Here is an 18,033-nt window from a genome sequence, read left to right on the forward strand (position 1 = left end):
TAAAAAGAAAAACAATTTATTGAATGTACAATCAATATAGTTTTCTTCCTTAAGTGCACACTTCACAGAACTTGCCATGCACATTAGTTAAGAATAAATTTTTACACGTTTACACACACTCACAAATATGTCAAAAAAATGAAATTAAACGAATAATTTAACAAATGGAACAATAACAGGTTTGGACCAATTAATACTAAAAATCATCTCGGATAGATAAAGAAAAAAAGGGGGGGGGGAATTACAAAATAATTAATTTTTAAAAGATAAAATTTTCTAGTATGATTTCTTTAAAAAAAAATCCTTAATTTATTTTTGCTACTTAGCATCATAGATATATATATATATATGTCCTTATTGCAAACTACAGACAGCTTCGTCATTTCAGTGGGTTTGCTTTTTTCCTTGACACATGGAGTTGATGAAGCACTGTAGGAGTATGCATCTCCGAAACAGTCCTTGTTTTTTTTAAAAAAGATATCAAACAAAAGGACTAATGCTAAATTTGCCTGTTACAAAAAGTCCTAAATAACAGCCAATTCATCTTCATTTTTCAACCATCTTCTTTTGGCGGCGTAAACCAACCTAGATAAAATGAAAGAATTTTCACTATAAAATTAACAGTCTATCACAAATAAATTTATTAATAATTCATACAATAATACTTTGGGAGCCGCGATGGCTCAAGGGATAGAGCGTTTGCCTTCCATAGAGGCGGACCGGGTTCGAATCCCAGTCAATACAAATTCCACATCCAGCTTGCACCGACCACAGTGCAGACCTGAAATATCCTCAGTGGAAGACGGATCATGAGTTAGAGTCCCCTTGTCGCCAGGCTAGGTTCTCGTGGTCTTCCTCTCCATGCAACGCAAATGCGGGTTAGTTCTATCAAAATGTCCTCCACAAAGGCAAATTTGTCCCAATACTCGATCCAGGAGTTCCCTTGTCTTCTGGATTGGGTTCAAAATTACAAGGCTACGGAGTTGAACATTAGTAGTCGTAAACCCATAAAATTGGGTCGGCTGTTCAACGACAGTTATAAAATAAAAATAATACTTTGGCTCAGGAGATAGAGTGCTTGTCATGCAATGAGGTGGACTGGGTTTGAATTTCAGCAATAGTGATACGAATTCCGCACGCACTGAAAATTTTGTTGGAATGCAAATTATCGATTTGCAGAAATCCGAGAATTAGCAGAAGAATCACATGCCTGTATCAATTATGTAAGAATCTAAGTTGTATGAATATAAATCTTAGAAAATTCAATATCGTAAAAATAACCATAATCTTTTTTGTTAATTTTGAAATTTATTGCTCACCTATACAATAAAAAAACAGGTTTTTAATTTTATATTTTTTAAACTAAAATTAAATTCATGTAATTACGAATATATCTGTATTAATAATGCACCAGTTCATTTCTAAATAAGAATGAAGAAATTGAGATAACTCCCTTAATAAATCAGAATGCTCTTAATCTGAGCTAACAGAAATTATCAAAAACAAAAGCTATAATGTATAAAAACTTCAAATGCTTGAAAAATAAACTATCTTTTACTTCTGGAGGCATTTCTAATCAACCGTAGTATTTTTCTTAGGCAACTGTTTAAAGAACAACGTGCATGTCACAAAAAACATTTCACAAACCTACACATGACCAAGCACTTATCCATATTTTTAGCAGGAATGTCATATAATTTTCACCCTGGTCAGATGACGAGGACAGCGTCTGAGGTTCCTAAGCTCCAAACTTCCACACCACTTTCAGCAACAACAGATTTAACATATGCTCGCGCCTTTCATTGACACACTGAGTCCTCAAGATATTGGGAAGCAAGAGAACTTTTAAGGCAATGACTTCTTTCTTTGTTCTCCTACGCACATTTGTATTCGTTATTTATTTCATCTTTCTATATCTACCTTTTTGCCTTGCCATTGGAAAAATAAAAAAAACATATGCCTTGCTGCATATTCGCACGGTTTAGTCATCCGCTGGGATCAGGGTCACACTCCCTAGTTCTCCAATGGCAGAGGCAATAATGCCTTTTCTGACCAATGCTAACGTCTTCATCGATGCTTAAAACATTACAACTACATTTTAATGACTCAGCAATGCATTCATCATGATTTTTTGTCTTTTTCCTGAAATTTCTCTTTTTCAGTCTCTGAACAGATGAAAAAACTAAATTTTTTCTAAAAATATCAAAACTGTAAAACAACTCTTATAAATTTATGATTTTTTTTTCTTCTTTAGTAGAAAGAACTATCCATTTCTAAAGATGGATGCTGAAAAAAATGAATTCAAAACTAAAAATGAAGATCGAATGGGATACTTGAATCAAAAGTTTGGTCAAAAAAATACAGACTCACAAATGAGGAAAACAACTAATCTATTCAATGGTTTGCATTTGGCAACATTGCAATTGAGGTTGCTAAATGAGCGGCCACAATTTCTCATTTATATGTACCTGCCCTGTAATTCATGACAAAACAGCTGAAGGACCTCACATAGTTAGTCCTTCATTCCTTACTTACATAATTTTTGAACTGAAAAGATATTTTAAAGACATTTCTGCAAAAAAAGAAGAAAAAAAAATTCACCAATAGTCAAAAAAAAAAAAAAATAATAATAATGAAGTCACAGATAAAATACAGTCATTTTGCAACCAATCTTATTACATGGATGAAAATGTAGCATTTAACTTACCATTCTTCTCATGAATTTGTACTAGAGATTTAAAGGACTGTTGCGCTCTTGCTAGACTGTATTGACTCTGCTAAAAAAGCAAATTAATCTTTAAATACAAGTTACGCTATAAATTGTTACTTTTTTTGCATTCTCACAAACACTACATCAATAAAAACAATATTTAAAATGTTCCGAAGCAAAATTAAAATCTATAGTGAAATATTTACCTTGTTTGCTCCAAACTGAATGCGCGCTTTTCCTTTTACTAAAGTGGCAGCAATTTGGAGAATTATAGCTTCAACAGTGTAGGCACTACTCCAACCCTAAAAATTTTCACATTTAAGCCATTTTTCACGATTTACTCATTTGTAAAGTACAATAATATACTAATGATAAAAGACATAAGTATGCAACAGTTTTTAATACCGAATCTTAAGAACTGAAACTACCTTCTTGGAACTTAGATTTTGAAAATGTAACTCTCTGTATTTAAAGAAATTTGCCAATTTAAAAAAACAAAACTAGATCAAACAATTTAAATAAATGATCATTTAATGAAGAAAAAAAATTCATCAATTCTTGTAATATATTATTAGATTTACATAGTAAATCAGTCTTAAAGTTTGAAACAATTGCTGATCCAATATATATTTTGTCCACTTACTTAATGCAAAGTAAATCTGTCATTTCAAAACCAAATATTTTATTCTAATGACTATATACTTGCATAAATCTTCTTCAATGGTCTGATAGCCCAGGTTAGGCTCCAGCCTTCTCAAAACTATTCTTCCAGGCCACTCTCAACCCTGAATAATCATTTATTCTATCTACTACTCTTAACTTCCTGGAAGAACCTGCACTCTTTAAATGCTTACCCAAGAATACAACTATCAACACCAATCTCGTTGTTCCATGCTCCAAAAAGGAATTAACATTAGTTATTTTTAGAAAGGGTATGCAAACACTCAATGCAATGTCGGAAAATAGTCTTGTTCACGAATATTCTGTTGATTCAGTCGACGAAACTATTAAAAAAGGCGGTACAGGCGTACACTTTGTACTACCCAACGGTACAACCATGAACCATTCTTTGGGCACTGGTTCCATCGCCTCAAATTTCACCAGTGAACTCAGAGCAATATATAATGCATGGTATGAATACATCTTACTCAACAACACTGACAAAGCCAATGGGCTAGTCATCTTTTGTGACTCCAAAGCTGCCTTAGAAGTATTGAATAAAGGTCAATCAAGGCTAACCCATGATATCCAACACCAATTGAAAGAAATTGACAAACTAAACAAGATATGTATTCTACAATGGTTGCCTGCGCATGTCGGTATCCCTGGAAACGAAGAGGTAGATCAACTTGCCAAGGAAAGGAGAAATCTCAATAATGAAAATATCGTCAAGGTCTCTCTTGACGATGTTAATGCGATCGCAAGATTTCATCTGAGAGAAAAACACCTTTAAAAAAAAAGACTTGCAGATTTGTGAAATAAATGCAAATAGAGACCTCACCAAAACTATCATCCGCCTTAGAACTGGTCACTATCGAGGTATGATGGCGATAGTAGAACCAGTGTTTTCATTACAGAAAAAAAATGAGAGAGAAATTCTCACCCTTTCTCAAAAACAGGGTAAGATCTCAGAAAGTTAAGTGAGATTTCTAAAAATTAAAAAGGCGCGAATAGATTTGGAAAAAAAATATTTCTTTAATTATAATACATTTTTAACATCTTATAATTTTTAAAGCATTGAATATTTTTGCTGCATCATCATATCAAAAACGTTCTATATCTACTTTTTCATCAGCTTTTCTCATTCATTAGGTTGCTCAAATGTTTATCAGTTATTTGTATACGATATTTTGTCTTAATTCGGTTTTGAGTGCTAAATGTGACAGCCGAGATTCTCGCAGAATATCATATTTGTCATGTCAACAATAAAAGAGAAACGAAGTTTCTGAATAAATGAGTTTATTTAAAAACATTAGTAATAAGGAATGTCACAAACAAAGTGACGAAAAGAAAGAATACAAAATGATCTGCTTCAATAGAAGCTTAAATACAGATAGCAGGTGACGTCTAATCCACGCAAGAACGACCAACATCAAATGAAAATAAACTGGCCGATCCCCGCAGACCATGACGTCACCGACGCAAGTTGAATGCATGAGATCGACGACGGAAAATCGAACCTCATACCTTTTAACTTCTATTATTTGTCTAACATGCGGCCCCCTCTCATGCCTTCAACTTTTACAAAAAAAAAACACATATACAGTTTATCAAATTCCTCAATAAACTAAAGAAATATTTAATTTCCTTACACTAATACTTAAGCTGTTTCAGTCCTGAAACCACCCAAAAGATTAAACTTTCACAAATACTTTTGAACAGAAATTTTCCACTTCTAACTTGGTTAAAGGTTTTGTAAAAATGTCCGCTAAGTTAAATTTACTCCTAACGTGCTTAACAGCAAAAAATTTATCATAAATTAAATTTCTTAAAAAATGATACCTTACGTCGATGTGTTTCGTTCGACTATTTTCAATAGGTGAATGAGAAAAATCAATTGCCGATTGATTGTCACTAAATATAATACAATCACTTAAATTTATGTCTTCTAAATTCNTATTTTGAATTTTCAACAAACTTCCTTGATATCATTCACAAATTAATCATACATGTTGGAACTATGCATTACCGAATTCAATACACTTATTATAAAAATTCATTCTGAAATTAAATACATTTTGGAAACGTTCATTTTCAAATGAAATACTGGAAGCATTACTTGCATTTAAGGATTCCATGTCTGTGTAAAATTCTTCCTCCCACTCAGCAGGAAGTGAAAAAAATATGGAATTATCATACTCTACTTCAGAATTGACTTTATCCTGCCATTCACTCATGACATCTACACTCTGCTTAAGAAGATCACCCACAATCTGAAATATAACATTTCTCATCAAAAACTCTACAATCAGGGCGCAGAAATGTTTTGGGCCTCTATAACATGTCATATTGTTTGAAATCGAATTTTAAAAAAACATCACATACAAGAAATGAGGAATTTTTAAGCTATGCAATAATTTTAAACAAATTTAAAAACATTTTGATTACCTCAAAAACATAAAATAAAGCATTTTAAACTTGCCAACATTGGAAAAATAAAATAACGGAGATTTTACTAGAGACATTTTTTAAGCTACAAGTAAAGATTTAAATCATGCATAATCATCATGTAAGTCAAAAAGAGAAATTCAAAATTAGAGCACTTACAATATAAGCACTTACATTTAGCGAGGTAAAACATATGTATATAAATCTTAATCTAAAGAAGATTTTTTAAACCATTATTTATAATTACTTAAACTATTTTTAAAACCATTATTTATAATTACTTAAACTATAAATACTCAACTTACTGCAGTACTGGCAATAGCCCATCTGTTGAGGAATAAGATAGGTATTCTTGCCTTCAGTGGATATATTAAAGGCAATTTTTTTTAAAATTTCTTCAACAAACACAGAGAAATTTGAGAATATAAAGTAAGCAGGAGCAGTTTTAGGTTCAAAATGAAGAATTTAAAGCATGATTGGGTCTGATTTTTAAAAGAAAAGTTTTGGGGAGGGAATATTTGTAAAATACTTTGTGAATGATTCATTTTTTTTGTTGATATTATGTGAAGGGTACATTTCAAAGATAAAATTTTTTATTACGAGTCTGTTAATGGATCAAAATTTCTCCTGATCAATTTAACTTAAAGCTGGGTAAATACAACAACACAACTTTTGATTGTATTTTTTGGTTTCTAAGCTAAGCAAAGTAGACCAATATAACAATCAGGCATTTAATTGATGGAAGATATCTGAATTTGTTTTAATAGTTAAATTTTTATTTATTTTTATATAGAAAATAAATAAAAGACTCAGTTTTACGCACAAAAGCAACACTTATAAAATTTAAAGAGAGAAAGAAATTTTTTTCCCTTATTAGCACATAAAAGAATATGTAAATTGAAAAAATTTAGATATTCCTCTTTTTACGTACTTTAAAAGCAGTGAAATTCACGGCAATGACGGAAAAAGATGGATGATGAAATCGAACGAATCAAGTAAGCACGCAGAAAAAAAAAAAATTCATTATATGTACGTTTCGAAACAGACCTGTTGCAATAAATAATTTTGTATTAAAAATAACGAGATTTTAAAAAATATACGATAATCATCAGTGATAACTGTTGAAAAATGTATTGAAAAAAAAAAAAAAAAAAAAAAAAAAAAAAAAAAAACACGATAGAATTAACGATTCAAATAGTGAATACACAAGCAGGTTCAAGATTTAAATTCCCCGCATCATAATATAATATTATCAGGACTTTCAAGAATCATGTGAAAATCATCAGCAATAACTACCAAAAAAGCTTTGTTCAAAACACTGCATGGGTTTTGTGCAAATCAAGAGCATCAAAAAATAATTATTCAAATCTGCGATTCAAGTTTTGCGTGTCGTAATAATACCTGAATTTCGAAGACCATAAAAAAATCAATCGAATTATCTGCAAAAGAAAAAAAGATCGTAAGTGGTTACGGAAATGCAAGGAGAAGTGACATTTAATGTGATTTTCAAGATTGTAATATCACATTAAAATTTTTTACCTACTTGTAGCCAAATAATAAAAAAAAAAGAGGACAAATATATCACAGTAATTAAATAATTCTGTTACAAAATTTGCAACAAAATTGCTACTCATTAAAGTTATTTAGTTTTTTAAAAAGAGAGAAAAAAAACACATTTTTTTTGCTAATGATCTTTAAAATGCTTGCCCTTTCGGAATTACTTCTTAAATTATCAATTTTATACTTTTGTATTTGCTTCAATAGCTAATTAATTCTAGCCGAAGTTACGGAATTCTTTTTTGTCTCATGTTTCCGAAGTTATGGTTTTTCCTAACAAATCTGGCTAAATAAAAGTAAACGCAGGTGAACCATGAAAAAAAGTTCGTGTGGGGTAAGGGCGGAATAAATGTCTTGCAACTAAAATATAAATTTTAAATTAGTGGAGCACTGAGGAAATTTCATAGGAAAAAAATTATTGATTCGCAGAATTTCGCGAAATAGGGAAGAATCACGTGCCTGAACAATACTAGACCATCATAATTACAAAAAATTGATAGGCTGCAGGCCTAACATCTAAAATCAGAATAAAAAGTAAGCATATGATATGGCTTGGGCTTATTAGACTTGAGTGCACCATGGGATAATTAGTCTCTGAAAGTAATACAACAGCTGATAAAAAAATGCGTCACCACTTAACTTTGTAAATTAAGTAAAATTTTGTAAATTAAGACACACTATAGTATATTCTTTTATAATCAAATGTAGGCTTTACCTTTTCCATCAGGGCTTGAATGAGTAAATGTCTACGCTAACAGCCAATTAATGTCTCAAAAACTGGGATTTAGAAGTACCGTCATTCGGGGCTATTTTGTGCAGCGGGGGCTACTTTGTGCAAATTCGAATTTGGCATTTTTCAAGTGCTGCTGTTCAGTACTATGTTTATTTCACGTTAAAAATGTGTGGAATTTGAAGATAGAAGTCTCTTCTATTACTACAAACATTNTATTTTTTATCCGCTTTATCAAAAAATGGCAGTAATAGTTCAACTGAGATTTCAAAATTCTGATCCCCTAATATTAAATTCATATTAAGTCCACACTATTTTTCGAAATATTCTATAAAATTAAACGTTTTGTTTTCATTAATTATTGCTAAGACCAATGTCCAATTGATATCTCTTCTCTATAGCTCAAATTCTAAAGGAACAACAATTGAATATAAAAACATATACAATAGTGTTTTATAAAAAAACATACACAATTTAAAAATACTCACAATAAAATTAAAGAAAGGAAAATACTCTTTGGTAAAAAAAAAACAAAAAACATTCATAATACTGTTAAGAATTCAATAAGAGCAATTATGGCACTTATTCAGATGAACAATGTGATCATACAACCCTATTTCTAGCTGAGGGAAACAGAAATACATTTGGCCATTGTTTACAAGTAACAATGTATATGGTTTCCTTTTGTTTAAACTCAAATGTTTTGAAATAAACTTTCTTTTAAAGAAAAAATTCTTCAGAAAAAATGTTTTTTTAGCGCTGAAAATTATTTTCAAACTAATATCTTTACACATCTTGATGTTTTTGTCTTTAAAAATGTCAACAATTAACTTTTCTAAAAATTTTATATCAATACGTATTTTACTAAAAACATGATTATTAAACTGAATTCCTATCGCTGCACAAAGTAGCCCCATTTGGGGGCTACTTTGTGCAAGGTATGTTTTGACTTATTATTCGTAAATATTACATACAAATAATGTCAATATTGATCAAATTCACTCGTCTGAGTCCAGTTATGAATATAATATCAATAAATTTTACTATAGTTTGAATTAACATAGTTTTTTTACGTGTCAAAGTTCAAAAACTGCGAAATCCTGCACAAAGTAGCCCTGAATGACGGTAGCAATTGAAATTTGCATTTACAAATATCAAGTGAATATAACTAAACTTGTAACTAGCATAAAAAAGTTAAATTGAAGTTCCAATATAGAAATCAGTTCAAATGCAATTTCAACCTGTTTAGGTCAGAACTCACGACATTTTTTCCCCCTTTCTATTTTACGGCTGGTGTGTTCCCCCTTAGAAATTCTATGCATCAGGGAGAGAAGGTACAACGGAAAAACGATCTATAGTGCCCACCAGATAATTAATATTCAATTGATTGGAATTCATATTCAAATGATATTATGAATTAAAACAGATTAGAGAAATAGTTTGAAAAATAAAGAAAATCTCACTTTGAAAAGAATGTTTAACAAAATACAGTCTTTTCCTTCTTTGTCTTTGAGGTGTGTTAGGTCATTATGAAGAGGACTGTCAGGATCAACTTTAAGAAGTTTTACATTCCATTCATATAGACTATCATTGACAAGCTCTACAGTAAATACGCCTAAAATTAAAATAAATAAATTAAATACATACATAAAATAAGGATATAATTTAAACTGACATCTTAAATCAAAATTTATTCTGAAAAAATAAAATACAGCGATCCCTCGTTTTTCCCGGCTAATAGGGACCAGAACCTTCCGCGAAAGCTGAAGAACCGCGAAGTAGGATTTGCCCCTAAGAATTTTCATGTATGTGGTTACACGAATGTTTTAAATATGTAAACAGTATTTATACTTTACACATTTAAGACAAAAATTACAATATACATATTTACTTAAACATGTCAATGCTAATTAATAAGGTTAATTACAAAACCTAATAGAGTAATAAACATTAATCAACCAATCACACGCCTTTATGAAAGTATATGTACTCTGAGTCAACTCATCTCTTTGTTTGACATGCAGGGATCCTACACTCTCGTGCATCAACATGAAACAACGCTCCTTTCATCAATGTAGTTGCCGACATGGCTGTATGTATTTTTCATTTTTATTTTCTGATGAATATTTTGGAAAAACCCGCAAAGCACTGAAGCTGCAAAACATGAAGAGTGAAGTGGCGAGGGAACACTGTACTATAATTTTAAATTTATTTCAAGTACAGATTTTTTTTCTCAGCCAAGTCTTAAATTGTAACAGTTTTACCTTTTTTTGCTGAAGCACTCTTGCTTTTGAAAGCACTGAAGCTGCAAAACATGAAGAGTGAAGTGGCGAGGGAACACTGTACTATAATTTTAAATTTATTTCAAGTACAGATTTTTTTTCTCAGCCAAGTCTTAAATTGTAACAGTTTTACCTTTTTTTGCTGAAGCACTCTTGCTTTTGAAAGCACTGAAGCTGCAAAACATGAAGAGTGAAGTGGCGAGGGAACACTGTACTATAATTTTAAATTTATTTCAAGTACAGATTTTTTTTCTCAGCCAAGTCTTAAATTGTAACAGTTTTACCTTTTTTTGCTGAAGCACTCTTGCTTTTGAAAGCACTGAAGCTGCAAAACATGAAGAGTGAAGTGGCGAGGGAACACTGTACTATAATTTTAAATTTATTTCAAGTACAGATTTTTTTTCTCAGCCAAGTCTTAAATTGTAACAGTTTTACCTTTTTTTGCTGAAGCACTCTTGCTTTTGAAAGCACTGAAGCTGCAAAACATGAAGAGTGAAGTGGCGAGGGAACACTGTACTATAATTTTAAATTTATTTCAAGTACAGATTTTTTTTCTCAGCCAAGTCTTAAATTGTAACAGTTTTACCTTTTTTTGCTGAAGCACTCTTGCTTTTGAAAGCACTGAAGCTGCAAAACATGAAGAGTGAAGTGGCGAGGGAACACTGTACTATAATTTTAAATTTATTTCAAGTACAGATTTTTTTTCTCAGCCAAGTCTTAAATTGTAACAGTTTTACCTTTTTTTGCTGAAGCACTCTTGCTTTTGAAAGCACTGAAGCTGCAAAACATGAAGAGTGAAGTGGCGAGGGAACACTGTACTATAATTTTAAATTTATTTCAAGTACAGATTTTTTTTCTCAGCCAAGTCTTAAANGGGCATTGTGTTCTGCTGTTCTCACCGGTTCTGAACAATACAGGTAAATAGGGAAGCTAGATAACAGGGATCCATGTTGCAAATAATGAAAGATCAAGGAAGAAAAGTGAAACGGATTTTATTCAAAATAGCAGAAGACGAAATTTTTTCCAAAATTCGCTCATTTTGAAATTGATTAATAGAGTGCGCGATCTTCTCGCGTTAATAAGTTTTTAATGCGAGAAAAGAAAAAAAATAAGCGAGATTCTCGCGTTCTTGCTCTGTAGTGAAAACACTGGTAGAAAATAGTGTCTCTGCAGTAACTGTGATGATATTCCATTAACACCAAAACATATTTTTGACTGCCCTGCCATTTTAAGATCCATGGCTTAGATTGGGGAATTCCCTCCCCCTTGACATCGAGAGTCTCCCCATGGACACGACACCAACCAACCAACTAGAAAAATCTATTTCTTCAAAGCATAATTACTGAAAATAATTAACATGGGAAATAACGTATCCTAACAGAATTTCACTTTATGTCCGAAAAATTGCAATAATTAAATTATTGCTTCGATGTTTAAAAAAAAGAGGAAAATATACATTTAGAGAAGGTCAAATTTTAAATTTAGCATAGACGGAGTAATTACAAAATGTTATGAAAGACTTATTAAAAAATTCCTATCCTACTGCAACCTATCTAGATATACTTTATTAGACAAAATTCTAATTCTTAAGTTAGATAATTTATTAGGCGTAAAGTTATTTTAACTTCTTCAGAATACTTTACTTGTTATAGGGTAAACATTACAAATAAATTACCTTTTATTTCAATTCATAAACCCTGCACATAAAAAGGTGTACCCTGATTTACAATTTAAGAGAGATTTTATACTCCACAACTTTGTATGAAAGAGCCCTTCTATCACTAAAGTAAAATAATTACCTGTTTTGTGAGCAATTCCATGCAAATAGCACCACCTCCGAGAACATATCCACCTGTAATCATTGGGTGAACGACTCTAATAAATGGAGGCTCAAATGGATATGCTTCCTGTAAAATAATGGTCATGACTTTAAATATACATTTTATAATTCACCAATTAAAACTAATCTAGTGAACTTTTTTTTATTTTTTAAAAGAACAGAACATAAGGTATATTTTAAAAGAAAATTTAATAAATTCGTGAGAAATTATCTGCATGTTTACTCATTTTGTGACACGTGAAAAATCTACTCATAATTCTGCGACTAGCATACTCGCCAACATAGGAGAAATAAAATAACAAAGATTTTACTAGTGACATTTTTTAGGCTATGAGTAAAGTTTTGATACATCATGCATAATTATGTAATCAAAAAGAGAAAATCAAAATTGAAAATAACATAAGCACCGAACGTAACATTTACCGAAGTAAAAAAATATGTATATAAATCTTTATCTAAAGAAGATTTTTTTTAAAACCATTATTTATAATTACTTAAACTGTAAACACTCAACTTACTGCAGTGCTGGCAATAGCACCATCTGTTAAGGAATAAGAGAGGTATTCTTGCCATCAGTGGATAGATTAAAGGCAATTTTTTAAAAAATTTCTTCAACAAACACAGAGAAATTTGAGAATGTACGGGTAAGCAGGAGATAGTCGTAAAATAGAGTCTTCGTTAAAAAACAGGAGACTTGGCAGGTGTATGGAATAGGTAAAATCTAGTCTCTTTTGCAAGGGGATCTCTTTTAAGCAGTTTTAGGTTCAAAATGATGAATTTAAAGCATGATTGGGTCTGATTTTTAAAAGAAAAGTTTTGTGGAGGGAATATTAGTAAAATACTTTGCGAATGATCCATTTTTTTTTTTGTTGATATTATGCGAAGGGTACATTTCAAAGATAATTTTTTTCATTACTAGTCTGTTAATGGATCCAATATTCTCCTGATCAATTTAACTTAAAGCTGGGTAAATACAATAATACAACTTTTGATTGTATTATTTGGTTTCTGAGCTAAGCAAACTAGACCAATATAACAATCAGGCATGTAATTGATGGAAGATATCTGAATTTGCTTTAATAGTTAAATTTTTATTTATTTTCAGAAAATAAATAAAAGGCTTAGTTTTATGCACAAGAGCAATATTTACAAAATTTAAAGTGAGAAACAAATTTTTTCCCTCATCAACACATAAAAGAATATGTAAATTGAAACTTTTTTAGATATTCCTCTTTTTACGAACTTCATAAGCAGTGAGATTCACGGCAATGACTGAAAAAGATGGATGATGAAATTAAAAGAATCAAGCACGCAAAAAAATAAATAAATAAAATTAATTATATGTATGTCTCGAGACAGAGGTGTTGCAATAAATAATTTTGTATCAAAAATAACAAGATTTTAAAAAATATACAATAATCATCCGTAATAACTGCAGAAAAATTGATTGAAAAAAAAAAAAAACAAGATAAATAGTGAATACACAAGCAGGCTAAAGATTTAAATTCCCTGTATCACAATATTATATTATAGGGACTTTCAAGAATCATGTGAAAATCAACAGCAATAACTACCAAAAAAGCTTGATCAAAACGCTGCATAGGTTTTGTGCAAATGGAGCGTATCAAAAAATAATTATTCAAATTCGCAATTCAAAATTTGAGTGCTATAATAATATCTGAATTTCGAAGACCAATTGATCGAATTACCTGCAAAAGAATAAAAGATCGAAAGTGATTACGGAAATGAAAGATGGAGAGGTGACATTAAATGTGATTTTCAAGATTGTAATGTCACATTAAAAACTTATCTACTTGTAGCCAAATAAAAAAAAAAGAGGACAAATATATCAGTTATTAAATAATTCTGTTACAAAATTTGCAACAAAATTGCTACTTATTAAAGTTATTTATTTTTTAAAAAAGAGAGGGAAAAAAACAAACAAATTTTTTTTGCTAATGATCTTTAAAATGTTTGCCCTTTAGGAATTACTTTTTAGATTATCAGTTTTATACCTTTATATTTGCTTCAGTAGTTAATTCTAGACGAAGTTACGGAATTCTTTTATGTCTCATGTTTCCGAAGTTGCGTTTTTTCCTAACAAATCTGGCTAAATAAAAGTCATCACACATAAACCTGAAGATAAAAAATGGTGTGTGGGGTAAGGGCGGAATAAATGTCTTGTAACTAAAATATAAATTTTAAATTAGCGGAGCACTGAGGAAATTTTATAGGAAAAAAAATTGATTCGCGGAAATCCGCATTCTTGTGATTCGCGGAATTTCGCAAAATAGGGAAGAATCACATGCCTGAACAATACTAGACCATCATAATTACAAGAAATTGATAGGCTGCGGGCCTAACACCTAAAATCGGAATAAAGAGTATGCATATGGCATGGGATAATATTGGACTCGAGCGCACCATGGGATAATTAGTCTTTAAAAGTAATACAGCTGATAAAAAATTTGTCACCATTTAACTTTGTAAATTTAGTAAAAAATTTTTAAATTAGGACACACTATATGTGACGGAGAAAAAGGTGTTTGTTTCTCCATCAGTAGCTGCACATTATTCGTATAGTGTAATATATGAATGTTCATTTGGGCCAATATTGAATTAATAAAACAATTAAGTTTCCAGGAAATAATGTACAAATCGTTGAATGTAAATTTAGGTTTTATTCATCATAATTTAAGATTTCGACAATGGCCACATCTTCATCAAAAATAGGAAATCCCTTAAAGGGATGAAATCAGAAAAATACTCTCTATTGAGAGATCATGCAGCCAGAATACATTTTCTGACCGTTAGAAATTGAGACTGGGGAGGCCCCCAAAGGGGTCCCAGCCTCACCAATTTTGAAATTAAAAGTGAATATATTTATTCTCAACGGACAGAGAAAGTATGGGTAGGAGATCCAAAATTGGCGATTAATCACAATATACCATAGCCAAAACAAAGCCAACTAGCATATCAATATGGGTTTAAAATAATACCTTGGCGATCATGAGTCGCCAACAAATTTATGTGAATTATTACAACCATGCAATCGAAACATTTAGCCGTTGGAAAATGAGAAAAAAAAGTTCTAAATAGATTTTTGTTTTCGATTATAGGCGACAGTGAATTAATATGTCTGCCTAGTAATGAAATAAAAAAAGTATCCGTTACATTGATCTAGAAGAGAAGAAATCAATATTTTATGCTCGTTTTAAAAAGATTAAGTTTGTGATTTATTTAAAATATAATTCTATTAATAAAAAAATAAGCTTAAGTAATGAAAGATATTTTAAAAGGATAGAAAATAAATATGTAATGCCAATTATGGCATCACACTATAGTATATTTTTTATAATCAAATGTAGGCATTACCTTTTCCATCAGGACTTGGATGAGTAAATGTCTATGCTAACAGCCAATTAATGTCTCAAAAACTGGGATTTAGACGTAGTAATAGAAATTTGCATTTACAAATATTAAGTGAATATAACTAAATTTGTTACTGTCAAACCCCACTATAATGAACACAGTTTATAGTGAGCTCCAGGATATCGTGAACGAAATGTTCGGTCCCGTGCCTAGCTATGCACGTATGTTATTTTTTTGTGGATATAGTGAACCAAAAAGTGGGGAAGTTGGATATTATGAACTTTTTCTGACTTCGACTGATTTTCTTTCTTCATCTTTTTGTAATAATTTCTAAATGTCTACTTCAAAATAAATACTTATACTGATTTTTAAAATCATCTATAGAGTGGATCCATACTGATGATATAGCAATAAGCATCTTTTCTTATTTGCTACTTTTATCTCACTTTCCCATCCATAAATAAGACCAACTCAGGCAGATGTATGGAAAAAAATTTTCCTGAATCAGCTTAGCATCAGCTAAAGATTTGCAATTTCTTTTTCGTACACAAGACGAAGAGTAATGTAAAATAAAAATAAGTTAACACATTTTTTGTTACTACGTATTATTTTTCAGTCATTTTTGTATTTCAGTTTAATGGTCATTTATTTAAATAATGCAGAATAAAAAAAAGGAGTTCTTAACCATTAGTTAAAATTTTTTGAAGAACTTATATAGTGAACTCCCGGTTATAGTGAACCGAAATTTCGGTCCCTTGAAGGTTCACTATAACGGGGTTTGACTACAGTATAAAAAAGTAAAATTGAAGTTACAATACAATATAGAAATCAGTTCAAATGCAATTCAACCTGTTTAAGGTTAGAACTCAGGCATTTTTCTTTTATCTATATATTTTACGGCTGGTGTGTTCTCCCTTAGAAATTCTAGTTCTCCCTAGAAATAGTTTGAAAAATAAAGAAAAGCTCACTTTGAAAAGAATGTTTAGCAAAATACAGTCTTTTCCTTCTTTGTCTTTGAGGTGTGTTAGGTCATTATGAAGAGGACTGTCAGGATCAACTTTAAGAAGTTTTACATTCCATTCATATAGACTATCATTGACAAGCTCTACAGTAAATACGCCTAAAATAAAAAAGAATAAATTAAATACATAAAATATGGATATAATTTAAATTGACATCTTCAATCAAAATTTATGTCGGAAAAAAAAAACTATAATTTTAAATTTATCTCAAGAAGTATAGATTCTTTTTTCCAGCTTAGTCTTAAATTGTCGCAGTTTTACCTTATTTTTAAAAGAGATTCAAGGATATTCAAAATTAATTCGAAGATTTAAAATCATAAGAAATTTACGTTTTTAAATTACTTATTGGATGTGTTGCATAAACAGGCTATTGACATAAAGAATAATACTTAAATATTTTTAAAACATATACAAGGAGATTCAAACAAAACCTTTTTTAAAGCTTTCAGAACGATACACCTCTCGAAGCTCTTTCATTAAACGGTCTGTTGCTTGTACAGATCCTGAAACAGAACCTCTGAGGTAATCTTGGCGTTGGTTTTGGCGCAGCCTCTCTAGGGTAGCTGTGTGTTCACTACTGATTCCTTCATCTTTATTTTTTTCTGGACTGCAAAGTGAAAAAAATAATTTTAAGTGAATGTTATCTTTAACACTAAAAAAGGAGCACCCTATTACAGAGTGTGTAGCCAAATTATTCCAGAACTCATTCTAGGCAGAAAAAAGGGCAGGGTGCAAAAGTTTAAAAAAAGGGCATTATTATTCTAAAAAAGCAATAATTTCGTCCTATAGGCTTTACACGTTCTATTAAAAAACATTATCAATTAGTAAAAGAATTTTTTTTTTTTTACTTTACAAAAAGTAGCAAAGCAATTGTATTAATTACTAATTTTTATTAATAAATTAACATATCTATCGAATTAATTAGCTAAGTACAAGTAATTTATTTAAAATGCGTGCATACATTGATAAAATAATAAATGTATGTTCTTAGGTGTCTGTAGTTATGATTTAATAATTAAAATGATTAATAATAATTATGATTTAATAATAATGGAAGTAACTGCAAACTTTCAAAGACAAGTGCAACAAGGGGGTTTCATGGCCATCTTTCCTTTCCCTTATAAATCTATGTATTGACAGCAATGATAAACTAAATAAAAAGAGTTAAAAATAACAAAAGTTTAAGAAATCCACTGTAGAGTTTGGGGAAAAAAATAAAGAATGGTTGAGGAAAGAAAGGGTATGGAGTCTGTTACATCAGGGCACTAATTTACTATAGGGGCAACAGGGTGGATTATTTTGATTAAAAGGGCAACAGGGTGCTGCGCCCTGTTTACCCTGCCTAGAATGAGCTCTGATTATTCAATAAAAAATAAGCATCTTTTAAGCACTAAAAAAATCTTTTTAAGCGC

General features: G+C 30.6%; 1 protein-coding gene across 2 annotated transcripts in view; it reads right to left on the reverse strand.

The window, feature by feature from the left end:
* LOC107455317 (ubiquitin-conjugating enzyme E2 Q1) overlaps positions 1-18,033 on the reverse strand; it is a 27,506-nt gene continuing 9,473 nt past the window's right edge. The window contains exons 5-10 of one of the 2 annotated variants that reach the window (XM_043042509.2): positions 17,053-17,228; positions 16,568-16,719; positions 12,187-12,294; positions 2,917-3,012; positions 2,708-2,777; positions 1-585 (exon numbers count right to left, since the gene is read on the reverse strand). In XM_043042509.2, the coding sequence (XP_042898443.1) occupies positions 554-585; positions 2,708-2,777; positions 2,917-3,012; positions 12,187-12,294; positions 16,568-16,719; positions 17,053-17,228 (634 nt within the window). In that variant the 3' untranslated portion in view covers positions 1-553. The remainder of the gene's footprint in view (positions 586-2,707; positions 2,778-2,916; positions 3,013-12,186; positions 12,295-16,567; positions 16,720-17,052; positions 17,229-18,033) is intronic. The other variant, XM_043042510.2, reaches the window with a different exon arrangement.

Source organism: Parasteatoda tepidariorum, chromosome 9 (assembly GCF_043381705.1).
Source record: "Parasteatoda tepidariorum isolate YZ-2023 chromosome 9, CAS_Ptep_4.0, whole genome shotgun sequence".
NCBI classification, from domain to species: Eukaryota; Metazoa; Arthropoda; class Arachnida; order Araneae; family Theridiidae; genus Parasteatoda; species Parasteatoda tepidariorum.